At 36.5% G+C, this 27573-nt stretch overlaps 1 protein-coding gene across 2 annotated transcripts in view; it reads left to right on the top strand.

The window, feature by feature from the left end:
- The window catches only part of chd1 (chromodomain helicase DNA binding protein 1), a 40436-nt gene that overhangs the window by 6425 nt on the left and 6438 nt on the right, over nt 1-27573 (top strand). Inside the window, exons 3-31 of one of the 2 annotated variants that reach the window (XM_014015117.1) lie at nt 1148-1304; nt 2661-2768; nt 4817-5013; nt 6266-6522; nt 6650-6875; nt 8771-8871; nt 8975-9153; nt 9425-9549; nt 10476-10692; nt 10795-10884; nt 11003-11193; nt 12159-12347; nt 15263-15425; nt 15924-16076; nt 16198-16269; nt 16867-17016; nt 17236-17384; nt 17512-17608; nt 19564-19659; nt 19749-19925; nt 20083-20243; nt 21399-21440; nt 21523-21656; nt 22898-23036; nt 24052-24202; nt 25524-25646; nt 25782-25934; nt 26009-26263; nt 26361-26492. In XM_014015117.1, the coding sequence (XP_013870571.1) occupies nt 1148-1304; nt 2661-2768; nt 4817-5013; nt 6266-6522; nt 6650-6875; nt 8771-8871; nt 8975-9153; nt 9425-9549; nt 10476-10692; nt 10795-10884; nt 11003-11193; nt 12159-12347; nt 15263-15425; nt 15924-16076; nt 16198-16269; nt 16867-17016; nt 17236-17384; nt 17512-17608; nt 19564-19659; nt 19749-19925; nt 20083-20243; nt 21399-21440; nt 21523-21656; nt 22898-23036; nt 24052-24202; nt 25524-25646; nt 25782-25934; nt 26009-26263; nt 26361-26492 (4384 nt within the window). Of the gene's footprint in view, nt 1-1096; nt 1305-2660; nt 2769-4816; nt 5014-6265; nt 6523-6649; nt 6876-8770; nt 8872-8974; nt 9154-9424; nt 9550-10475; nt 10693-10794; nt 10885-11002; nt 11194-12158; nt 12348-15262; nt 15426-15923; nt 16077-16197; nt 16270-16866; nt 17017-17235; nt 17385-17511; nt 17609-19563; nt 19660-19748; nt 19926-20082; nt 20244-21398; nt 21441-21522; nt 21657-22897; nt 23037-24051; nt 24203-25523; nt 25647-25781; nt 25935-26008; nt 26264-26360; nt 26493-27573 lie in introns of both variants that reach the window. The other variant, XM_014015116.1, reaches the window with a different exon arrangement.

Genomic DNA, 27573 nt, shown 5'->3' with positions numbered 1-27573 from the left:
GTAAGATTCTTAAAATACTTGATTTGACTCAATTTTTTCTTATTTCAAGAATCTTACTAAGTAAAATATTCTTACTCCATTGGCAGAAATTTTGACTTAATTTGAGTCAAATTTTCAGACTAACAAGACAAATAATCTGACACATTCTGAAAACAAGATTATTATTATACAGCCAAGATTATTATTATACACAATCCGTTCTTATTTAGTAAATCAGTCTCAAAACAAGATCAAAAAGACTTTTTGGCTGATATAAGATTTTAAAACTTGGTTAGGTGGACAGTTTTTGCAGTGCATGCTTTTTAAGCTACATTTTGATACCTGTTATCTTGATATCATGAGTTCTTCCAGAGATTTGATTTGTCTTCCTAATCAGAATAACCAGTTTGATTTAGATTTGTCGATTATTTTTAGGTTATTCTTATGAGGAATCTTTGGTGTTAGTTTTAAGAAGAAATCTCATATGGTATGGATATTAAGATTTACCAGGTGGAAAGAACAAAAGCTTTGCTAACTCACAGAGAAAATAATGAAAATTTAGGGCTTTTCTGCTCAAAATTCTGTTTTGTTGTTACTACTCTAAAAGTGCTGCAAAAATTATTTAAGATTATATCAGACAATTATTTCAAATGATCCATAGATAAGGTATTGACAAAATGCAATTGTTGCAATTGTTTTAACCAGTGCACTGTGACTGCCTATTTTTCCACTTACCACTTTGTGACTTAATCCTTGGTGCGATGTGATGGCTCACATACAGTTTTTAGATTAGGGGGATCTGATTAATGTTTTGTTGTACTGATAGAGGTCAACTGGAATGCATTAAAAAGAATGAGATCAATTTGAACTCTTTTTAGAAATAATTGAGGCTCTTCCTCTAAATGTTTATTTGCTAAAGTGATTGCTATTTGTTAGATATGGTGATAAAGGTATAATTTACAAGGCAGGTGTAACTTCAGCAATATGATCAGACTTTTATTTGTAAGTTTTGAACTAAAGAAAGATTTAGTCATTAATGAAACACAGAATTTCCTAAAATTAAAAAAAAAATATATATATATATATATATACACATATATTTGTCTTTACACAACAGTAATTCCGATGATGAGTCCGGCTCCCGTTCAGGTTCAGCCTCTGCTTCCAGTTCAGGTTCCAGTTCCAGCTCCTCCAGCAGCAGCAGCCGATCCGGGAGCAGTGACTCTGGAAGTGGCTCAGACTCTGGCAGCCAGTCAGATTCTGACACTGAGAAATCAAACGAGAAGATGGAGCCACAAAATAAGTCAAACATCGATGGAGCTGAGGTAAAATTATTTAACTGAAGAGCAAGTGTCAGAGTTATCAGAATACCATAATATTTGATTTAAAGAATCAATTACAGGTTTAGAATAATTTGCTTTAACAAACTCGTCTACATGAAAAACACTTCAAGAATAGCAAGATGTGAGTTTGAATACTTTGTAGCTTTATGTTCTGAATGAGATACTCTTCTAAAAGAAATAATAAAACCATGCCTTTTTTGGGAAAGCATTTCAAAAACAAAAAAGTCTCAGTGAAGGTTTATTAGTCCCGTGTTAAAACATGTAAAAATTTCCACTAGAAAATCTGGTAAAAAGAAAAACAGAATAAGCTGCAGCATCTGTGGTCAAATAGGATATAGTCATAATACATTAGTTAGACATGATGTAATATTTATTATATGTAGACAAATGTGAAGCAATGGTTCTTGGCTAAAATTTACCCAAACATATATAACGTAACTTAACATATTTCATTGTATGTTTTTGTTGAATTGAAACATATTTTGCTGTATTTTTGTTTAAATTCATCAATATTTATGCAATTTCATATTTACTTGTTCAAATTTTATTAATCCTTTATGCAATAAGACACTGTTTAAGTTCAAACTGTGGTTACATTGTAAACATAAAATAAAACAAAAATGAATAAACAAAATTTTATAGTGAAAGTAAGGAAGGCTCTCTGAATTATTCCCAAAAATCCTCCACCTGTCCATTTAGCAAAATCTTAAGCACATGCTTCACAGGATATAATCATGCAATACAAGACCTGAACAGTGAAAAAGTACAAAAATATACAGTTTAACAAAAAAGGAAATAAAAACAAGCATTTGAAAGACTTTAGGAAGCCTGAAAAAAATTATTATTAAAATGATTAAAAACTATTTTGGAGTGATTTAAACTGTTGTGCAGTGTTGTGACAGTGGTAAAGTGCATATTTTGTGTTATTTTTTATTTAATTGTTTTTCTCTAAATAAATTTGACAGTTCTGGATTTGTGTTCATACCAATACAGTTTCTTCTACTGAAAAAATAGTTCAATATATTTAAGTATAGTTCAAATTACACAGATAAAAGTTAAAAGTTAATTTAAATATGAACGTTATCTCACTCTTTGCAGAAATTGTCAAGTGCTTAATTGTTCGAACCAAGTTTCCCTATCATGTGAGAAATGGGCTTGGTTAAAGTTTTCTACTGCTGTCTTGTCTTTAACCTGTTGACATTTACAATCAAGTGTAAGATAAAGCGTTTATGGTTAAACATAAAACTTGGTTGTTTATCAGAGTGAATAATAGTTTGGTTCTGTAACTTAATCTCTTGGTACTAAACTTGTACTTGCTTATGTATTATTTGATTGCAGTTCTGGAAGTCCAATCCAAGCATCCTGGCAGTGCAAAGGTCTGCTATGCTCAGAAAACAACAACAGCAACAACAGAAACAAGAATCCTCGAACAGTGGCTCTGATGAGGTCTGTGTCTAACCCCAGCTTATTTCTTCATTTTTTGTTGTCCATTCTATTTAACTGGAAAGTAGTCATCATCCAAACAAAATTATTAAAGTACGGTATTAAAGTTGCTTTTTTGACTGCTACAACACACAGCGTATGTACAATAAAAAGGCAATGACAGTAAGTCAAACTTTTAAAACACATTTCACACTTTACTCGTAGAATACTGACTGATAAGGCACTAAAGGGGCTGCTGGACCAAAAATGGTATTTGCTAAGCTTGCAGCTGAACCCCTTTGTAAACTGTGACAGATTATCAGGGAGTTCTAATAAGTTTATAATCACTCCCTATAAGCCAGGGGTCACCAACAAACTTCACTCAGGAACCAGAACTTTTCTTAGCAGACTTTGCAGAGCCCAGGCTTTGATGTTAATGATTATAATAAATAAGAGCTTAAAATTAGGGCTGCCACAAACGATTATTTTTATAATTGATTAATCACCGATTATTTTTTCGATTAGTCGACTAATCGGATCATACGTTAATTGAATATAAAACATACCAGCTTATCGCGCCAGAATGCAGCTGCTATTATATAACCATGGTTAGATTTTAGCTATATGCTAACTAAAAATAATTGCTGTGGAAGGTAAGTTCTGCTCTGCAGATATTGTACAGGTTTCTCTTACATTTTCTTAAAAAGATCCCACACCTTTGAGCTCCGTTGYCAGGTAGCCATGATACCAGAGCCTGTCTGTATAATGTCTTGTGACGTCCACGGCCTACCCCAGTTACCACTACTGTGCATGTGTGTCAAGGACAGAAAGGCAGATGTGGCAGTGGAAGCTGTCAAAGCAGTTTGGAGAGAAAAACAAAGTAAAGAACAAAAAAAAAAACAATTAATCGATTATTAAATTAGTCATCAATTATTTTAATAATCGATTAGTCGTCGATTAACCGATTAATCACGGCAGCCCTACTTAAAATACAAGAAGCATTGTATGGAATAGAAGCTTAAACCTTTTGTTGATCAGAGTAGAACAGATATGTCACACTCAAAGAGCCTTAATGCAGTGTTGACCTGAAAAACTACAACTTTACTTTAGTGATATAATTACCGGTAGGTGCGCGATATAAACGATATACGGTAGAAACGATATAAATTTGTCCTATGATAGAGATCTGTAGTCTACCTGCCAACCGCGCAATACTTTTTGATGATGTAACCGGCTGGAGTCAAAACAGAGGAAGCGGGAAGCAGCAGCGTGGCTGAGAGCGCAAATGAACCGGGGGGGGCTTATCCGGACCTGGTTCAGGTGTGTGAAAATAAACGCCAAACTTTTTACATGTTTATGTGACGGCGCGTGCTCCGGTCGGATGCCAACCGACCACTGCCTGCAGCAGGAGGAGCGTGCTGCGACGTGTGAAGGGCTCGACACACGGGAGGCGACGTCGCTCGCTTTCCATTTCCACGCAGCGAGGCGACTGTCAGTGCAGGTGAAGTCAGTGCTCAGGTGGGACGCAGAAAAATCAGTCTGGACCTCGTTTCTCCTGCGGTCATAGCGCGACGACGCACGGCCGAATGCGCGCGCACTCCAAAGCGCGACTATAATGATTGTCACCCCGCCGGAGAGCGCACATATTAAACAGGTGGAGTGCAGAAAAAATAATCTGCAAAATGTGTAGAATGGAATAAATACAATTTGTTTTACCATCTTAAAACGAAGCTGGTGATTCCAAACACAATATCCAATGGATGCAGATACATTAAAGTTATTGTGTGTGATACGTGATATTTATTTATTTATTTATTTATTTATTCCTTCCTTCCTTCCTTCCTTCCTTTGGAGGGGACCCCCCTGGCGGGCCACACGGGAGTCACCGGCCTTGTGTTGACACGTGGTGTACACTTTAGGTTCTTTGTGAGATAGAAAAGCACTGCTGCATTTGACAAACGACTAAATACAGTACTGCTATCTTTTGTAGCAGCAGTGTTTTTTTACTATCAGATGTTATCAGTTTATTTGTCATTGATGATTATTTTTGCCCTGGTGGTAATCTTTTCTAGGACTCTTCAAGTAGTGATGAATCTGAAACATCAAGTGGATCTAAAAAGAGAAGAAACTCAGACTCCTCTGACTCTGGATCAGGCTCTGGCTCTGGGAGTGACTCTGGATCGGATTCATCAGCAGAGGATAACAGTAATGAAACCGCATCGGACTATGAGCCTAGTCCCAAATTCAAAAGCAGAAAGCCTCCAACCAAGTAAGTGGACAGACCTACTTATGGTTTCTGTGATACACAACAGAGTTTCCCACACACAGGGGTTTTTCTACTAAATGGCTCCTGGTTCTTGACAGGGTCTCTTAAGTTGAGCTGGTTCTTGACTGGTTTCAAAACTCTTGTTAAGAAGTGGTTAATTTTCCTCAGCCAGAGAGCTATTATGTCACATTGAATAGTTATCCAGAATGTTTTTATTCCTCCCTGAAATATAAGAAGTTCTGAAGAGGAGCACACAGGCAATAGACACACAAATCACTTCATTTGTTTGGTTACAGGTGTCCTAACATCAACAGTTTAGTTCATAAACACTGTTTTAAACAATGGTTTTGAGTGATCTTTATGAGGTTGACCTGTTTCTCATCTGTTATACACGCAGGTTTTAGGCTTCATCAGTGTAAAGGGCTCGACGCACGGGAGGCGACGTCGCTCGCTCTCCATTCATTCCATTCATTTCCTATGGAGCCTGTGCGGTGAGGCGACAATCGCTTGCCCTCCTCCAGCTAAGCGACCGGCGAAAATATTGCATGTGAAATTTTGTGTTCGTACACGTAGACGTGCACACGCGAGCTTGCGACGCGACATATGAAAGTTGAAAAATGTTCAACTTTTGTCACTGTCGCTTAGCGTACAACCAATCAGCGAGGGTTTCATTGACTGACCAATGAGAGGAGAGTATGCTACACACTGCCGTTAACTAACACTTTCACCAAGTGTTTACTAAAAAGCTTTATGGAAATTTATTGGCACCAGGATGAAGTTTATGGTAAGTTTTTCCTCATAAAACTGTATCTTGATGTGTGTTTGTTTTTCAATATCATTAGCATCGCAAGATTTGTTTAGTTTACACGTCCGTAATGCACACCTGCCTTCAGAGTTAAGAACCAATCAAATTTTGTGAAGACAAGCGATCTGAGAGCGCGATTCGCAACGCTGTGATCGCTATCGCATCCCGTGTGTTGGGTTTCACCCTGGCTGCAATGACAGCCGTTCATCGCTCTAGTTTGTCGCTGCCCGTGTGTCGAGCCCTTAAGCTGGTGATATTAAAAGAGCTGATTGTGTTTATAAACAGTTTATAAGCACAGTTGAAATTAGCTAACCTCTGCTCTGCAGTGCATTAACTCGGATTCATGATGAGACTGGCAACATGAAAAGTAAAAAGTGCAATATGTTTTAAATTTTAGCCTTCTGTCTGCCTAATGAAATCACTCTGTGTGTGTGCGTGTGCGTGTGTCAGGATGGCTTCTCGAAATGGGAAAAAATATGTCACCCAGAAAAGTTCATCTTCCGAGGATGAGAATAACTACACAAAGATGGTCTCTGCGGGGCCGAGGCGGCAGGCCACAGTCAACGTCAGTTACAAGGAGGATGAGGAGTTGAAGACAGACTCTGACGATTTGGTGGAGGTTTTGGGTGAAGATGTCCCACAGCCTGAGGAAGACGAGTTTGAAACAATAGAGCGAGTGATGGACTGCAGGATAGGAAGAAAAAAAGGTAAGGAATGCAGACTAACAAATGTTTTTTTTTTTTTTTCAATAGACAGGATATGGTGAGGAGGTGAATGACTGTTGAAAGTGGTGAGATGCAGGGATAATGTGTAATTTTTCCTTTCTTAAATCAGCTATAGGGAGTTCAACCACTGTATATGCTATAGAGGCAGATGGAGACCCTAATGCCAACTTTGATCCCAGTAAAGAGGCTGGTGAGATCCAGTATTTTATAAAGTGGAAGAATTGGGCCCACATCCATAATACTTGGGAGACTGAGGAGGCGCTGAAGTTGCAGAATGTTAGAGGGATGAAGAAACTGGACAATTTCAAGAAGAAGGATCAAGAGAGAAAAAGATGGTGAGACACTTTTTAAATTGTCAGCACAAGTATGATAATCATATGTAAGACAGAAGCACCCTGCATTAACACACAGAAAAGCTCATCTTCAGAGGAGAGTAACTACACAAAGATGACATCTGTGGGGACATTTAGCTCTTTTTTCTTGTGCGTATTAGACTTTTTTTGCATTTATGCAAAACACTTTTTAAAAACAATAGCAACAATAATCAAACTGTTCTTGTCCAGTTGTTTTTAAAATGTTTTTGGCTGCAACAAATAATTCCCATTCCTTAAGAACCACCTTTTTTTTCCTTTTTTATTGGATGGATTGTTAACTTCTAATGTGATATATTGATCTATTTTTATATTGTTTAAAATAGAAAATTCATAAATAAATAAAAATTGTACAAGTTTGGTAAATTAAATGAGAATAGATCTGTCTTTGCAGATTTGTTTTCAGATATTGATTCACAGAGTCTTGGTCTGTTAAAAGGAGTTGTATTAAAAGCACCAGCAATGCAACAACTTTTTCAATGCTGTGGTACCGCTCCATTTCCCCCTTCTTATTCAATTAATATCATGGTAACCAAACTTTTTAGCTTGGGACCCTCACAATAACCATGGCTAAGACATGCAGTCCTCTACACTTCATTCAGCCTTTTCCTTTCCAGGAGTTTCCAAAGTGGCTCATCTTCCTCCAACTCTGTCCTCACTTAAACTACAGTATATACATGTCTTTTCTAATTGCATCCGTTTATCTCTGTTGAGAACCTCAACATCTTCAGCTCGGCCACTTCCAGTTCTGTCTCCTGTATTTTTATCAGTACCTCAGTCTTCAAATCATACAACAGAGTTGGTCTCACTGCTCCCTTGTAAACCTTTTATTTGAAATTTACTGCCACCCTTTGTCACAAATCACTCCCAAAACCTTTCTCCATCCAGTCCATCCTGCCTGGTCTCTCTTCACCTCTTTACCACAATCCCAGTTTTCCTGAACAAGTACTTGAGTTCTTGTGCTTTTATGGACTCTGCCTCCTAAAGCACACCTCACCCATGTCCCTCTGTTCTTATTCATGTCCTGTGCTAGCTTAGCTTAATTCTCTTCAACTTCACATTTCGTTACAACATCACACCTCCCCCTTCAGCACCCTCGTATTCTTTTTCTATTCACAAAAAGTTGTAGTGACGTGCGTGCCACCAAATGTAAGAAATCACTCGGTTATGAGGATTCAACTACACTCTTAGAACTTATAAGTTCAGAGGAAATTATTTACCGCGGGATCTTCTTATTTTCGGTAGATATTTCTTCCGTGCAAAAATGAATGGACAAAACACACAATAAGATAATTGTACTCAGTGACTTGTTTGTTGTAACAATAAATGCGATCATTTATTTAAAGAATCAAATAAGTCACTAATATACAACTTATTGTGAGATTGGTTGAGACCAAGGTCAAAGACAGGTGGAACTGTTTATTCCACTTCGAGGTGACCACTACACAGTGAAGTTCTTTCTGATCGTCTTTGTACTTCTCCTTCTCCAAGTCTAGCTTTGACAGCTGTCTCCCAGATCTTCATTGTGTGGTTCATCAACTTAATTCCTCTGTAGGTTGTTGCAACTCTGTACGTCACACTTGTTCTTAAAAACAGGCACCATCACACTCCCTTCCCTCCATTCCTTAAAATGCTCCCCTCAAAAATACGGTTAAATAAATGAATCAGAAACCTCACTGCCGTCTCTCCTAGATATTTCCATACCTCCACTGGTACGTCATCAGGTCCTTCCCCTCCTTCATCCTCTTCAAAGCTGAGACTGAGAATCTACACCAACGTTATTAATGAAAGAATATACCAAATACTCCATAATCTCCAACCCAGTTTTAGCTTTAACACAGGTTATTTTAATTTTTCAGGTTAAAGGCAGCTTCACCAGAAGATATAGAATATTTCAATTGTCAGGAAGAATTGATGGATGACCTGCACTCTCAGTATCAGCTTGTGGAGCGAATAATAGGTATTGTTTCTTTCGTACAAAGTGGCTTACTCTGAGTTTATTTGTATTTATTCTGCTTGGGTAACTAACTGGATGTTTGATTTCTTTGATTTCTTTTGAGCAGGACATTCAAATCAGAAGTCAGCCGCTGGTTATCCAGACTACCTTTGCAAGTGGCAGGGTTTACCATATTCAGAGTGTAGCTGGGAAGATGGTGCTTTGATTGCCAAGAAGTTCCAGAAATGCATTGATGACTACATGAGCAGAAATCAGTCTAAAACTATCCCATCTAGAGATTTCAAGGTAACTCGTTTCCCTTTACTCCCAGGCAGTGGCAGTAAGTTTGTGATTTCTAACTGCTATATTAGAAGTTTTAACAGGTTCACAAAACTCTAGTTTCTAAATTATTTTATGTTTAGAAATACTGACGTTATTTGCACGTTTCTGTATTGTTCTGAATTTTTAAGATTAAACCAATCTTGGTTTTTGAGACTAGATTGTATTATCACTTCCACTGAGCTGTTCTAAAATAAACTGAACTCTGAATTTAGTTTTTTACAACTGTGTCTGCTAGCTGATGAAACAGAGGCCGAGGTTTGTGCCTATGAAGAAGCAGCCAGCTTACATAGGAGGTGATGGACTGGAGCTCAGAGACTACCAGCTGCATGGTTTAAACTGGATGGCCCACTCCTGGAGCAAGTATGACTCAACTGCTTTTATTTAGTTTCTTTTTAAAAATCCATTAAGATTTTTATTGTTATTAGGTTTTTTAATAATAATAATACATCAAACTTATATAGCGCTTTTTAGGATATTCAAAGATGCTTTCCAAGAAAAAAAAACCTTATTAAGATGGGAAGGCCTGATTGAACAGGTGAGTTTTAAGTAGTGATCTGAAGAGAGGTAGAGAGTCAGAGTTCCATATTTTTGGGGATGGGGAGGTTGAGACTGTTCCCATTTTATTGGAGTTTCTGTGGTGCCCTCCAATATGCATCTGTTAATAATGATAAGCTCTAATATTCTGAAAAAATGTAAATTAACTTGTTTTTATTGCACCTAACATTGATCTAGATATTTTGGACTGCAAGCGATGCCTCAAATTAATTTCTTGAAATTAGAAAAAATCCAAACATAAATTATTGAATAGTCATTGACCACCAGGTTTTTTTTAAGCGTGTGTTGTAGGAAGGCCAGCTTGACTGATCCAGTGTAAAACCTGCAGTTTTTCTGATTAATCCATATTTATAATAGAAAAGTGTCAGACCACTGTTTGAATCACAGTTTATTGCATTTGAGGCTGCAAAGCTGTCTATGTATCAGGATGTTCATGCCGACTTGGATCAGAAATCAACTACAAACAAATGAAAAATGGTTGCTTCATCCTGGTTATTTGTATTTTCTTGTGAATGGTTTGGTCTAAAGATACAGCCTATCTGGGAAAAATTGTACTAATATATATTAATGGGAGAGGACAAGCTGGTCAGGGTTGTACAACTGGGAATGCTTTGTTGTTGCTGACCAATCACCTGCATTTTTAGAAATATTTCTTGCAGTGGTCTTTTCCAGCACCCTGCAAATATTGTGGAGAAAAAAGTTAAGCTTTTATTTTTGTCTTTATTTCACAGAGGGAACAGTTGTATTCTTGCTGATGAGATGGGCCTAGGGAAGACCATCCAGACCATCTCCTTCCTCAACTATCTGTTTCATGAGCACCAGCTGTATGGGCCATTCCTGCTGGTGGTGCCCCTCTCTACACTAACTTCCTGGCAGAGGGAAATCTTCCTCTGGGCTCCACTAAAGAATGTTGTCGTCTACCTGGGAGACATCAACAGCAGGAATATGGTATAAAATGTAGTTTTTGCGTAAAAAATGTTTCATTTTTATGTTAGTTTTTTTAATTTTTGTACTGAAAATGTGTGTTTTTTTATGTTTTTTATTTAATAGATCAGAACACATGAGTGGATGCATGTACACAGCAAGAGACTGAAATTTAACATCATTCTCACAACATATGAGATCCTTCTCAAAGACAAGGTCAGCAGGTTTTTCTGTTTGTCATCTGTCAACAGTTTTCCTCAAAATGTTTTAATAATAAAAATCTGTGATTTAGTCACTTGTAGATCTGGTAAATAATAATGAAAATTGTCTGCAGTCATTTTTGGGCAGTGTTAACTGGGCGTTCATTGGTGTGGATGAAGCTCACCGACTGAAAAATGACGACTCCCTCCTCTATAAGACGATGATCGACTTCAAGTCCAATCACAGACTCCTAATCACTGGAACACCACTACAGAACTCTCTAAAAGAGCTCTGGTCCCTGCTGCACTTCATCATGCCTGAAAAGTAGGTCATATCAACTTTAATAAAACTGCTCATTGCTTTGAGTGTACTTTGTGTGCGCTTCATGCCATCCTGATGCATCTCAGTAATCCAGGTAGAAAAATTAAAATGAAAAATAAATACACTGCAAAAAATGTCCATCTAACCAAGTTTTAAAATCTTATATCAGCCAAAAAGTCTCTTTGATCTTGTTTTGAGACTGATTTACTAAACAAGAACTGATTATGTAAGAATAATAATCTTGTTTTCAGAATGTGTCAGATTATTTGTCTTGTTAGTCTGAAAATTTGACTCAAATTATGTCAAACATTTCTGCCAATGGAGTAAGAAAATTTTACTTGGTAAGACTCTTAAAACAAGAAAAAATTGAGTCAAATCAAGTGCGGTATTTCAAGAATCTTACCAAGTAAAATATTCTTACTCCATTGTCAGAAAATTTTTGACTTAATTTGAGTCAAATTTTCAGACTAACAAGACAAATAATCTGACACAATCAGTTCTTGTTTAGTAAATCAGTCTCAAAACAAGATCAAATAGACTTTTTGGCTGATATAAGATTTTAAAACTTGGTAAGATGGAGAGTTTTTGCTGTGTAGGTCCTCTGGACGGGTTCTTCTTTAATGAAACGTTTCTCCTCCAAGAGACGTCTTCAGTTCCGTCCAGAGGACCTACTTATTATTTTTTGGCTCTTCATGCTTGTATCTTGCAACGTTGCAAAGACACATTTTAGATGGTGGCAGATTATAACATTATTTTGTGTTTACACTTGTCACTCATGGCTTTTATGAGAAATAAATGTTATTTGTTCAGACATTTTTGGCTGTAACATTAGACACATACACAAATCTCTTGAAAACCTGTTAAAATACAAAAAAGAAAAATATTAAAAAAAAGCTGTCACGCCCCTAAGTGTGTTTGAATGTGAATGCATGACTACACCCCCGTGCATGTTGTGTTGTTTTTTTCAGATTTCACTCTTGGGAGCTGTTCGAGGAGGAACACGGTAAAGGCAGGGACTCTGGTTACACCAGTCTTCACAAAGAGCTGGAACCGTTTCTGCTGCGCCGTGTCAAGAAGGATGTAGAGAAATCTCTTCCAGCTAAAGTGGAACAAATCCTCCGAGTCGAGATGAGTGCGATCCAGAAACAGTATTACAAGTAAGAGTCCCACTATACCTGTACATGTTGTATATACTCTCTTTATGTCTTGTTCTTGTTTGGATTGCCTTGTTAGACATACGTTGCTGTAAAGTAGATAGCCAAAATTTGTGGGGGCTACATTCTTGGAGCATCTGCAAATTGTATAAACCAGGGGTTCCTAACCCTTTTGACCTCGGGGTCCAATTTATTGAACATAAAGTGGCACGAGGCCCAGTCAGACATTACCAATGTATGGATCAAAATGATAATTATTCTAATCTAAATATTGATTTAATTTTTATTGTGTTTACATCATAACTAAACTATCATAACTAACATAACTAAATTAAAGACACTTACAGTTTAAAAGTAAAACTCCTGTCAAATAATCACAAGACATGATTTTAACATTTTTATATTGTAACCTGCCCATAACAATTATTTGAACAAATACATAGGTCAGTCAACAGACCACTCAGGCTTATCAACGCAAAATATATATTTTTTATATAAACAGTAACAAAAATAGACAATTCAAAAAAATAAAATTGTGTGCATAATATAAATGAATTTAAAATGTTTTTGTAAATGTTTCAAATAAAAAAACCTGTAAAAATAAATTTGATAAAGTACAAATGAAAATATAGCCTTTTTAAACTTTTGCAACCAGAAGCTGCTCTTCATATTAGTGACAAACATTAACAGTGACAACAGCTTTTTGACAAGTTTAAAATGTCTTTAAAACACATTCAAAATGTTTAAAAATAAATTACAAAAATTAATTTAAAGTGCAAATTAAAATATAGTTGTATCTACAACTTATTTGATAATGTTTTGAACTTTTAAAATATTGTATGGTAAAAACAGAAGCTGCACTTCATATTAGTGACAAACTTTGGTGTTTTTTGATGGGTTACATTCATTTTTGCTTCTACTTTTCATTTAAAATAGGTTTCCATTCTCGGCAGGTTTCTAAGTTTCTTCTTCTACATATTAAAAAGTTGTTAAACAGCTGAGTGGCGCACTACTGCTACTAGTGGTGAGAAAGTGTATTGCACCGTATTCAAAATCAATGCGGTCCCACGGCCCTCTCCGGACCAAAGTTAAAAACGTTTTTCTGTTGAGGCCCTCAAGGTGGCGCTATGGGTTAATAATCTCTGGTATAAACCTATACATTTTTGATGGGGTCAGAAAAAGATATCTGAATCATCTATTAGCAAGTTTATTTGTACACACAAAGGATTTGCATTGGGCTTTCACTGCTACACAGATTTTAAATTACACTTTCAATAAACCACAGAGGACAATAACTGAGGAGTTTGGATTTGTTTGCTCCACACACAGGATCTGTTTGTAGAGTGTGAGTTGTGCACTCTGCACGTTAGCACTTGGAGGAACGTACACACTGACCAAGATAAATGAAGAGAACTCATGGGGGGAGTAAAGGGGCCTTACAGGTTGAGAAAACAGTGTTGCAGGATCTTTGTCACATCGGCACACCAGACACCGCTGATGTAAAAACAGATGCCTCCACCTTTCCCTTTGCTGGACAGTTCTGTGATGCAGGCTGCTGTTGAAGCCTGATAGCTGCAGTTCCAGCTCACACAGCGTCTCCACCAAGTACAAAATACTTGAAGATGAAAACTCTGTTTTTCCCTACCAATAGATTAAGTGCATCCATTTGTTTATTCATGGTGTAAAGAAATATTCCAGTTAGCAGTGACCACTCCTGTGATAATGATAATGATGATGATGATGGTGATGGATTTACTGTAAAATCTGATGAAAGTACGTAACGAAGATAGTGAGTGTTCAGCAAAGCACAGGGTTTACGGCTCTTCGGGTGAAAAACTAAATGTTGCCTCAAAACATGGCATGAAAATAATGAGGATATTTACAGGTTTAAAAATATTGTGAGTTTCTGCCAACAATTATTAGACGGGTTCTGAGAAGAAATCCACAAATGGCTGAGTCTGTGAACTCTGAACTGCTTCTTGGTGTGGTTTAGCATTATAAAGTATTATTTTTTTCTTTTTATTAATTGTGTGTGAGTGGTAGCTGGGTAGGTCAAAGGCCAAAAGTATTTTTTATTGAAAGCTGTGTCACATGTAACAAAACAATACAAATTGACAAGAGAGAAAAAGCCAACTTCCAATCAACATTTTTCTATTTTAACCCAATCCCCATCTCCAAATTAGAGAACTCTCAGTAATTAACCAGTCAAAACAGATATTGTTTACCAATAAACCTGATAGATTATGCAATCACAAATTTAAAAACTAAATAAAAAGTAACAATAAATAAATGATTAAAAATATTTAAATAAATAAAAAAGAATAAAATAATAAAAAAAGTTAATGAATAAAAGGGAGGGGGAGACTCAGTCATCACAATTCGGCAGAGATGTCATAGATCTGATATAATTTAAAAGAGGACTCCAAGTATCTTCAAAGGAGTTTAAGGAACTTTTAAGGGAGAATCGAAGCTTTTCAAGTTTAATGGAAATAAGTATTTCTTTTACCCATCTATTATGAGAAGGAGGTTGAGGTTGTTTCCATTTAAGGAGTATGATCCGCCTGGCTAGCAAAGTGGCAAAGGCAAAAACTACCTGCATGTTTTTCAAGGTAAAGGGCTGTAGGGGGACACCGAACAAGGCCAAAAGGAGGTCAGGGGAGATAGTTATATTATATGCAATGCTAAGAGTTTTGAAAATTTCAGACCAAAACGTGATAAGTTTGGGACAAGAGCAAAATGTGTGGGAGTGGTCTGCTGGGGACAGTTTGCATCTATTACAAGAGTTAGTTACATTAGGGTAAATACGAGATAACTTCAGATTAGTATAGTGGATTTTATGTACAACTTTACATTGTAAGTATTTTTTTACATGTGATATTTAACACTACTAATCAGTGGGCTGTTGTGTTTATGATCAGATGGATTCTGACCAGGAACTATAAGGCTCTCAGTAAAGGCACCAAAGGCAGCACATCAGGATTCCTGAACATCATGATGGAGCTGAAGAAATGTTGTAATCACTGTTACCTCATCAAGCCTCCAGATGACGACGAGTCTCTTAACAAAGCTGAAGCTTTACAGGTCTCTGAATTTTTACCATCAAGAGAAAATAATATTGTTTTTTTTTCTAAATAGTCATATTAAACCAAACAAAGCAAAAAACAAATACTGTTGCTATGTGATATTTCCCTTCATATTTATCTGATTGATTCTGCTTTTGCCACATATGTCTACTCATGCCAACTTCTCTTACTTTTAATTTAAAGAATAGGACAATGTAGCTTGATTGTTTTTATACTTTAGTAATTCTCCTTCACTAGATAAGTCAAAATAAACAAAACATCTGATGATCTGTAGTTATAGGAGCTGTTATTACTTGATGTCTAAGGCATAGATAATTAACATTTATTTTTATGATAAAATTATATCTTTTTTCTTAAGTATTTTAGATTGTTAAACTCTGTTTTTTTCTTTGTAAAGCTATTTTTATATGTATTGTCAGTGGTTGGCTCTGTTTTAATTTAGTTTGTTACATTTGGATTAACGGCTGACAGAGATTATTTTCTTTTCCTCCTAAAGCAACTGATCCGCAGTAGTGGAAAGCTGGTTCTTTTGGACAAACTACTTGTGCGTTTGAAGGAGCGAGGTCACAGAGTCCTCATCTTCTCCCAGATGGTACGGATGCTTGACATTCTGGCTGAATACTTGAGGTGTCGGCAGTTCCTTTTCCAGGTGTGTAAGCACAGTTGCCACATGATCATCATATATATATATATATAAATAGTATATACACATATAATACCATATATCTTGTTTTTTATGTTCCTTAAACTTGAAATATTTGTTTGTGCAGCGATTAGATGGCTCCATTAAAGGGGAGATGCGGAAGCAGGCGTTGGATCATTTTAATGCTGAAGGTTCAGAGGTACGTTAAGTTTTATGTTATGAATACAGGTTGTGTAACAGCACACACAAATCAAAGTTTGGCGTGTGTCTTCATTTTGGAGTCATGGTTTGTTAAATCATTAGTACAACGGTAAATAAAAATTGTAGCTCTTACAAGCCAGGTGTCGAAGTAAAATCTTTATTATCTCTACAACTGAAAGTTATCTCTCTTTTGTTAAGAAAATTGTACAAAGCACTCAAATTAGGACCTTTTTGGATTACACCACTGGCTCTGCACTGATGCCACACAGCTGATTTAAAACAAACATGTCTTCAAGCTCCTGTATTCTGTCTGAACTCACCATTCTTACTTTGCTTTGATGTAGTTATTTAGATGATATCTTCTTTATTTCTGTCTTGATAATTAGCAAAAAGGAGAAAAAAACATGCTTCATGTTTTTGATGATGGTGGCGATCACCTGTGTTTATCTGATTAAATGCACCTGACCCTGATATCTTTATAATATTTGTAATAATTATATGTACCTTTACAGCTCTAAAGTGTCAGTAAATCTAATGCAACAACAAAACACAACCATGACTGTTGCATAAAGCGAGTTTACTCCTTTGTGTCTAGGACTTCTGCTTCTTGCTATCTACACGTGCGGGTGGCCTTGGTATCAATCTAGCATCAGCTGATACAGTGGTGATCTTTGACTCAGACTGGAACCCCCAAAATGATCTACAAGCCCAAGCCAGAGCCCACAGGATTGGACAGAAAAGACAGGTCAGCACAATTTGTTCTGAAGTTTCATTTGTTTTCACTTCTCACTTTGCAAATAGTTTTTTCCCCTACATATCCAAGCTGACAGAACAAAATTCACATCTCATGATGTGTCAAATTAACAATAACAAGGATACAGGGAGCATTTGTTCTTTCACAAAAAAGCACAGTGAAATCATGTGTTCATAAAGTATGCCTTAACATTTGTTTGTGGACTGGCAGGTGAATATTTATCGACTGGTGACGAAAAGTTCTGTAGAGGAGGACATCATTGAGAGAGCAAAAAAGAAAATGGTGCTGGACCACCTTGTGATTCAAAGAATGGATACCACAGGAAAAACTGTCCTGCATACTGGTGCTGCTCCCTCAAGGTAAACAGCACATGACCAAATGTTTTTTTAATGCTTGCCGCCCGCTTTAAATCTGATCAAAATTCAATTACATCAATCAAAACTTCACATCACTGTATTTAACTCCAGCGTGTTTTCCTTCATACAGTTCAGCACCATTCAGCAAGGAAGAGCTCTCTGCCATTTTGAAATTTGGTGCTGAAGAGCTTTTCAAAGAGCCAGAAGGTGAAGAGCAGGAGCCTCAGGTATGTTTTTATAAACTTAGATTTTTCGTACGCTGCAGCGCCATTTATTACAAGTACAAATTAAAAAGACAAATGAAGCAAAAGTGCATGCAATCAGTATGTCTTAGTTGTGTGTGACCACAATGCTCCAGTAGAAAAGGCTAGTTTAAATTTATGACCCTCTGATTTGTTCAGAATCAAAGCTGGTGAGTTTTATTTGGACTTGTAGTTAAAAACCGTTAGCTACTGCTGATTTCAAAGCTTTACTCTAAAAATATCGGGTCATTGAGAATTTTTGAGTTCAGTGATGTATTTTGGAGGGTGGAGGTCTATGGCGATTTATATATTCTTTTTTTCCTAACCCTAGTTTTCCATCAATCCTTGTTAAAAATACGACACTAATCAGATCAAAGGGAACAGTAGTAGCTACGTTTACATGGGCATAAGTAATCGGTTTAAATGGCCTTTGGAATAAAAATGCATCATGTAAACACCCCATTCGTATTACTCTGACCCGATTCAGCTCGATCTGAGTGAATTTGTAATGGGGATGAGAGAGATGGTTTATGCCGATTGATAATCCGAACAGCGTGCATGTAAACACTTAATCTGATCATCATATTCTGATTGTGGAAAACTGACCTGATTGCGCAACTCAGTCACTTTCATCCAGCGGATTCTGCTCTTTTGTGGAGGGAGGGACAGCAGCGCTGTAGTTTCCAGCAGACAGAACTTTTCCTCCCATTTCCTCATTCAATAAACAAGGAAGACACACAGCCTGCGCCGCTTCACCCAAAAAAATCTGCACATCACCTTTACTTTACAGAGGGTCTGCTCAATGATTAACATATTTTAGAATTTAGTCGGTGGAGACTTTATTTTAGGTCGACATATGTTGTGAATGCAGAACCTGAAGCATTGCTGGTGTGTTTTGTTTAGGAGTTTCTAATGGTCAGTTCTAGTCTGGAACCCTAGATATCAGTCACTTGGTTCTCTGTCAGGGATAGTGAGACAGTGTAGAGCAGTGCTTTTCAACCCACCAATGCCCCAAATTGTGAATTTTTTTATCTCTCAAATTAATTGAATAAAAAGATGTTACAGTTTGAATCTGAGAGTAAAATAGAATGTCACAGTGTCAACAAAAAAAAAACAAGTTTAACATTAAATTAAAACGAGCACCAGGTTCATAAATAGGTAACGCTTTTGTTTACTGTACCCTTATTACCATGTAATTACAAGGTAATTACAAGGTAATAAAAAAGTTAATTAAATATAATTACTACCTTATTACCATGTAATTATGTGGTAATTAGAGGACACTTTTACTATGTAATTAATTGTCTGCAGTAATGTAGCACTTATCTAGTACAATTCACTATGTAACACCTAAATAAGTAGTAGATAATTTGGACATTTTCAAAGTTATATTTTATTGCAATTAACCACTAACCCCAAATTTAGTTGCATTGTTTTGGTTATAAATATAGTGTTAAGTTACTATTGAATAGTAATTTGATTGTAGTTACCCAATAAAGGTAGTTTTACTAACAGTAGTTTTTTTTTTCTTTTGTACCCTAATTACCATGTAACTACATGGTAATAAGGTAGTAATAACTTTTTAAAAAAATTTTATTACCTTGTAATTACATGGTAATAAGTGAACCATAAAAGAAACCGTTACCCATAAATATTAGGATATGAACACAATTCTCATGTTTTTGACTGTAAACACACAGACACACAACAGAATTCATCCAAGTCTGCAATTAAAGCACATCTTTGTTTCATTTCAAATCCAGATAAATTGTGTTGATGCACTAAATTATTTTATGTAATAAAACAAAATGTTACATTTCGGTTACATCATGTAACCTAGTTTTGCTGAGTAACATAAATGAATTTAACTCTGGAAGTACGTCCAAGTACACTGTACTATATATAAATACAATTTAATTTGAATTCTTGTATGTCTGTAGGAAATGGACATTGATGAAATCCTTAAAAGAGCTGAAACCAGGGAGAATGACCCTGGACCTTCCACTGTAGGAGAAGAGCTGTTATCTCAGTTCAAGGTGAGAAAACGACAAATGAAATATCCTGAAAATGTCAGGCTGCTATTTAGCAACTGATTACTAATATGTGTTTGTTGGCCTAAATACAGGTCGCCAACTTCACCGTGATGGAAGATGAGGACATAGATATGGACTCTGAGAGAAGTCAAAGGAGCTGGGATGACATAATTCCCGAAGAGCAAAGGAGGAGGATGGAGGAAGAAGAGCGACAAAAGGAGCTGGAAGAAATCTACTTATTACCACGCATGAGGAATTGTGCCAAACAGGTACCTGTCAGAGGGAGTCATGCCAAAGGAAATAGTAAAAGACAAATCAATTAAAAGTGCTTTAAGTCTTTTGAAATGCTAACAGATTATTTTTTGCCTTGTGCATTGTAGGTTTTAACTGAACTGCCTGATGATTTTTCACTGTTTGTGCTAACAGATAAGCTTTAACTCTAATGTGGGTCGGCTGAGTAGAAACAGGAGATACTCAGGCTCTGATAGTGACTCTGCCTCAGACCGGAAAAGACCAAAAAAACGAGGACGACCTCGGACCATTCCACGGGAAAATATCAAGGGCTTTACTGATGCTGAGATCCGCAGGTGAATATATTTATTTTTACCGCCTGCATGTGTTTTACAGTTTATTTTTGTGCCCGCAAGAATTATCCCAAATAATTACACTGTGATGTTGACCAATCATCAGATCATGGTTCAGATAACAAACAGGTGTGTAAATTACAGGAAAACTCAGCCTAATATCCAGTGGAATATTAGAATGTTTTTTACAAATCAGGTTGATCTACAGCCAATACAAGTTTGACCCAAAGAGATACACAACATATTTATGTAATTATGTACATTTATAATCTTATGGTTTATTTCATCATCCAATATGTATTTTTTTTAATCAAAATTGCTCTTAAATGAAAAAATATTGCCAACCTGAAGTTTTTATATATTGTAGATAACAAGTGGGGGATTTAATTTCACCTCAAGGTCATGTGATCTACAAGGTCAATTTCAAGGTCATAAAACATTTAATAAACCCTAACAAGCTTATGGCTTAACAAATTCCCTTTCTGACACCAAGTTTGTGAAAATTTACCCAGTATTTCCTGAGATAATTGAGATTGAAAATAAGTGGATTTTTGCTGAAATTTGCAGAAAATCCTAATTTTTGGTGGGTCATATCTCTGGAACCACTGGTCCGATTGACCTAAATTTTTAAAATACTGATTTGAGATCACTGTTGACAAATGTGCCAATTTTCCTCAAATTCTCAAGTGGTCGGGTTAAAACCAAAGGGTAATTTGGCATGGAATGACCCAGCTCTGATCTGCTCCACTTGTCCCACAACTTCAAATTGTTACGCTGCAGACTCACAGATGCTCTGCAAGACAAAACATGAAAACATGTAGTTCATTACAGTGTGTGCTGGTCATTTTACTATCTACCACACTGTGCCTCTTCAAACTGTCTAATGGTTTTAGCTGCTGCACCTCACTGTTGCACTGGTGTTGTTAAACATTTGTTTAGGATCATTAGAGCTGATTTTGGACAGAACAAAAAAAAACATTATTTGTCTAGAGCAGGTTATTAACATGTTTTTGCTTTTTTGTTGTGTCCCTGCAGTATTAACAGTGATATTGATCTATTCTTCAAAATTCATTGAGTTTATAATTTTGGTTTTGTGATAACCATTTATGCAATCATTTTCTCATAGTTGAATTTACGTACCATGATCGTTTTTGTCAGGTTTGTCAAGAGTTACAAAAAGTTTGGAGGACCACTGGAGAGGTAAACAGTTTTTAGTGTTTTCTTTGTAAATAACACAATAACATGGCAGGTAGCATGCTGAACACATACTGTTTGGACACAGATTGGATGCCATTGCTCGTGATGCTGAACTCGTGGATAAGTCTGAACACGACCTGAAACGATTGGCAGAAACCGTCCACAATGGATGTGTGAGAACGCTGCGTGAAAACCCCTGTGGACCAGAGAAAACGTCAGGTAATAAAAACTGTTTACATCTAAAAAAAATGTTTTAGCTGTTTCTTATATTCCCCCCACCCCGAATAGAAGACAGTAATGTAAAACCTCTGTTATTTTCAAGCAGATGATTCAACTGCTGCCACAGATTTTATATACTGATGGAACTGATTTAACTATCAAAATTAGCAAGTTTCCTTACAAACTTGGGGGAAAATGGTGAATTGACTTTACCTCCTGCATGTCAGTGGCTACTCTGTGACAGAGGTCAACACAAAGCGTCTGTGGATCTACATCACTCAAGATCTCTCATTTCTCTACACTAAACACTCAGCCAAAGAATAAACTTTCTTACTTATTGAGAGCATAAAAAAGCTCCATCACATGTATGTGATAAGGAACATCCAGTCAGTATTTCTGAGAAAATCAATGGGGGTCTTACTTGTTCTCCTCTCTGTCAACGCTCTCTGGTTTCATTTAAAAGAGCAAATCGTCAGATATTGTCCAAGATTAACCTTCAGGGTGGATATAGCTCACTAGCAGCCTCACACCGAGGACCTATCCATGTCATTATTTACCCAGAATGCTTTGCGTGTAAATAAAATGGCCCAGTCCGTGTAAAATATTTTTAAACTTTTAGTTTAAAAGTTACAAAAAAATAAACATCCTACAGTATTTTTACAGTCTTTATTTTACGGTTAAAATATATGTTTATTAAGTAAAGTCTAATGTTACAACTAATCATGGATCCCTTTAAGCTTAATACCTTAATTACGTTATTCAAAAATTAAATAATTTGAAATAATACAAATTAAACTGCAAGTAGTCTTTTAAACAAACAACTAATGTATGTAGATGTCACGGGGGAGAAATCCTCATCATTTCTCCCTCCTGCTGAATGTCACACACGGGGTAGTCATTTTTTTTTACAAAAATTTTTATTTTGTTACCTGTGACGATGAAAAGAAGATGTGGATGTTCACTTTCTCACAAGTCCATCTTGATAATTAAACAATTCACTTCTGCTCAGATTATTACATAAAAATATGAACAATAGGTTGCCTTCAGGTCCAGACTGCCCCTGCAAAAGAAATCTGTGATCTCAGTGGGATTTGCCTGGTTAAATAACGGTGAAATAAAAAAAAAAATTTCAGCAGCATGTGGAAGCTCACATTAGTGGCAGGCCGTTATTACATTTCATCAATGTTTTAAATCATAAATAAATCAGTCATTGTGTATTTTTCTTATCCTATGATGTTTAGGAGGCCGAAGAGGGAAGGTGAAAGGTCCTACATTCAGAATTTCTGGAGTTCAGGTTAATGCCAAACTTGTCATTTCTCATGAAGAAGAGCTGTCTCCTCTGCACAAGGCGATTCCTGCTGATCCAGAGGAGAGGAAAAGGTAAGGTTGCTGAATTTCTGTTCGTGTGACTTACATCATGTTCCACTCCACTGTGAGGCTCCCTAAAACAAGTCTATTATCTTTTCCCTAGCTGCTCTGTTTGCCATGTCAGCGTACAGTTTTTAATGGCCCATGAGTAGGGCTGCCACAAACGATTATTTTTATAATCGATGAGTCATCGATTATTTTTTCGATTAATCGACTAATCGGATCATAGGTTAATTGAATATAGAACATACTGCTTATCGCACGAGAATGCACCTGCTAATATTGTATATAACCATCATGAGATTTCAGATATATACTAACTAAAAATAAAGACARTTAAGATCATWGTTCATTRAACCTTTAWTTAAATATGCWGTTTGTTGCAACAATTATTGAACTGTGTAGCATAGTGTAAACCACTGAGTAAAATAAATATAAGGCACTGGCTTWAACAACACAAAAATAAATACATTAATTTAAAAAAAAGTTTAGGTTTTTCTGGCCATCATTTGCCTCTGGCATCAAACATAACTGCATTTAAATCAAATGAGGTAGTTACTTAAAACTAAGGTATCACAAAAAGTAAAGTAAAAGTAAAGTTTTGGTCTCGTTGACTCAAATATAACAAAAGTGCAATTTGTGCTCAGTGCTCACAACTGTATTCAACTTACTACACTCTGACTATACAATCCCAAACTGCACAAGGCTCTTGTTCTTAGCCAGACTGTTATGTGTACTTAAAGTGTGTACTTATTGTTCTGTTCTGGGAACGCTCTTCAGAAGATTATAGGTACAGTTTGTCCAACATCTTATTACATTGTTTTGTTCTTCAGTGTCTTGTTAGGAAGAGTAGACTTGAACTTTAAAAGGATTTGTTCAACGTGGACAGTTACACAGGTTCAGTTGTAGCTTTTGTAAAAAGTTTGAATCTTGCAATTTTATCACATTACAACTATGTCCTAAACAAATATTTAATATTTCCCTGCATTTCCAGTCAGGTTAAATATGTTTATGTGTGTTTATGTAGGTATATGATTCCATGCCACTCGAAGGCAGCGCACTTTGACATTGAGTGGGGAAAGGAGGATGACTCCAGCCTTCTCATAGGAATATATGAGTATGGTTATGGCAGCTGGGAGATGATAAAGATGGACCCGGACCTAAATCTCACACACAAGGTGAGTTCAGGAGTGAATGAATACAATTTATGAATTGCAGCATTTTAATTTAGCACCAAAGGTGTATAAAAGCAAAAGATACATTAAGGAAATTAACATTTATTCTTTATTTATTGTATCCTTGACACTTTTACTGCCCAGAATAAATCATCAGTTGCCCAGAAACAGCATCAGGCTTTTTATAAGCGAATACTTAATGTGAACTTTTCTATTTCAAATGACTTGTGGTATACCATATTTATTCATGTATAATACAATCATAATTTTTTGAGATTAAAAAGCATAAAAAAATCTAATCATCAATAACCCATGTGTAATACTACCCCCTATTTTATGGATGATTTTTAGGGTTAAATTTCTAGTATTATACACAAATAAATAAAGTACCGTATTTATTCAAGTATAATACGTAAAATTTATTCCATAAATTCATCCATAAATTTGGGAGGTAGTACTATACTTGGATAAATATTTTTACTCATGTATTTTAACCGAAATATCGGCTTCATTCACAAAATGCCTGTGTCCGGAAATGAAACCGCGTCGTAAAAAGCAGCTGAAGCGAGCTTACCTGTGACATTTCGTCGTGATTCAGAGAGAGATAATAACAGATCCAGGCAGACGACACGATGTGGAAAAAGTGGGGAAAGTAGTCCTGCACCTTAGTAATGATAATGAACTAATGACATTAGCATGTGACCGAGCCGCTCCTCGAACAACAACAAGCACATGTTCGTCTGTAATGGCTGCCGTCTACCGGTGTTCTGAAAAAGTTTGTATCCCTGAAAAAAAGTTTCCCACCAGAGGGGGCGCTCGCGAGAAGAAAGTAATCTGCTTTTCCCCCACAAGATGGCCCAAATCTCATGTGAAGTCTCTGACTTTTGTGTTGGCGCCTCCTGGTGGACTGCGTGTAAAATGCCAGAATTCATATGATGCTGCTACAGCTGATATATATTTGTTGTCAAAATACCTTTTAGTACATATGTTGTTAAAATAAAATGAACAGTCCAATGATCATTTTACTGATATGTATAAAGACTGCAAAGGCTGAAAAATCTTGAAGTCTGTATTTAATTGGAGGTAGTTTGAGGATTAAATTTTTTATGCTTTTTAAGCTAAAAAAAGGGGGGGTCTATTATACACGAGATCGTATTATACACGAATAAAAACGGTAGTTCATTTGTGTTTTTCTTTCTCAAAAATGTAAATTCAGTTGTTTGAGTGAAATCAGTGATTCTTATTTATTCCAGTGATGACTTCTCCACAGAAAAATGATGTACTTTTTGTGAAAATCACACTATTTTTGTCAATTATTGATCAGCTACTTCCAGATGATCCTGACAAGAAGCCACAGGCCAAACAGCTACAGGCCAGAGCAGACTACCTCATCAAATTACTGAGCAAGGACTTGGCCAAAAAAGAAGCACAGAAACAAGCAGGAGGCGTGAGTCTCAGAGAAAATCTTTTTACTAACTCGTATCATTGCGTGACTTCAAGGAATCTTTGCTTTGGATCAGTTTTCTTTATGGTTCAGCTGTAGTTACAAGTTTATCAACTCTTTGTCTTGGTTTGTTTGTAGGCAAATTCACGAAAGAGGAAACCAAGAAGTAAAAAGAGCAAAGCTCTAAAGTCGACCAAGTCAGATGAAGTAACAAAGAGCCCATCTTCTGATCTCCAGTCAGACAAGAGATCAGATGATGAAGATGAAATCGACGAGGAGGAGGAGGACAAGGTAAGCTTTGGCCACAAACACGCCTGAACAGTTTTCAGTGTGACGACCGAGCTGACACGATTTGATCCCTTCAGGAGGTGAAGATGTCCAGCAGATGGGCCCGAGCAGACAAGATGGTGGTGAAGGAGGAGAAAGAGGAGGATCACGAAGAGGATGAGCAGGATGTTTTCTCATCAGGGGAGAGGGATGGCAAAGAAAAAGAACTAAAAAAAGATGTAAAGAAAGAAAAGGATGAAAGTTTTGACTTTAAAGACATAAAAGAGTCCAAAGAAAAAAAAGAAATCGTGGCTCTTCAAACAAAACACAGACAAGAGGAGGACGTAGAGAAGGTGAGAGAACTCTTTCAGAAGTATTGGTTCTTTATATAAATAAATAAGACACTTGAATTTCCTCAAACCTTTTATTTGTTTGTTTAATTAAAATCAGAATGAAGTAAAACCTGAGGTACAAGACCGGATAAAGAAAGCCTCAGACTTGTCTGTCCATAAAGCAGCAGGTGTAGAAAATATGCCAGTATCTGAGGAGTCTGAGGAGCTGGACCAGCGGACCTTCAGTGTGGTATGTTGGTTGATCAAATACAAAGTGTAGATAAAATACTAGTCAAACATCATCTCACTTTTCTTTGAGGTTAAAGATTCATTGTGAATAAGTTCATGTGAAACATTTGACCCTGTGGAGTCCAGGAGGAGGAAATGTTTCACAAGACAATCACTTAATAATGTTTGTCTTTTTTTCTAATTATCTCGTCATGAACTTTGTTCTTTACCCTGCTAAGGCCTGTAGAGTCTGAGATGGGGGTCATCTCACTGTATATCGCACAGTCTGACCTCGGAGTGAGTTTGGTGGGACAGCCACATTAGCAGCTGTCTTTAAAGCAGGGTTCCCACGGGTCCTTGAAATCCTTGAAAGCTTGTGAATTTGAAAATATGATTTCAAGGCCCTGGAAAGTTTGTGAAAACTGCCAGAAATTACACTTGTCCTTGAAAGTCCTTGAATTTTTGATGAGGATTGAAGTTCTCTATTCACACAACTGATTTTCATCATCTGTAAAAAAAAAAAATCATAATAAAATAAAACATTTGTTGCAGTAGGTAACTCAGGATTACTGTAAACTGATGTGGTTTTCAACAAATAACGTGAGCCTTAGTCATCATTTTATCCAATCAGAGCAGAGTAGGGTGGGTCATTCTTTCTGAGCCCAGGTGAAAGCACCACAGCTCCTCCTGTCCTCAAATTTCCACATCCCCTCCTCCCAAACAGCTGCTGAACCTAATTATATCTCCATGTATTGTAGATATGAATGCAGGGTAAACATTTAGTCCACTTTCTTTCATTGTTTCTGACTCAACAACTTCTATGTTGTTCAGTTTTTCATTGAATTTACATGATATTAAACCTGTTTATTAGTAACATTCTGCAGTAGGTAATTGCTGTCACACTTGGTTCTTGAATTTGATTAAATTGGTACTGGAAAGTCCTTGAAAGGTGCTTGAATTTGATGTTGACCAAGGTGTGAGAAACTTAAAAAGTTTCCCACTTATGAATAATACAGTGGTTTGCAAAAGTATTCATACCCCTTGAACTTTTCCATATTTTGTCACATTACAACCACAAACATAAATATATTTCACTGGAATTT

This window comes from Austrofundulus limnaeus, unplaced genomic scaffold (assembly GCF_001266775.1).
Source record: "Austrofundulus limnaeus strain Quisiro unplaced genomic scaffold, Austrofundulus_limnaeus-1.0 Scaffold123, whole genome shotgun sequence".
NCBI lineage: Eukaryota > Metazoa > Chordata > Actinopteri > Cyprinodontiformes > Rivulidae > Austrofundulus > Austrofundulus limnaeus.
Note: the sequence above shows the minus strand (reverse complement) of the source record. Positions and strands in the feature narration are given on the sequence as shown.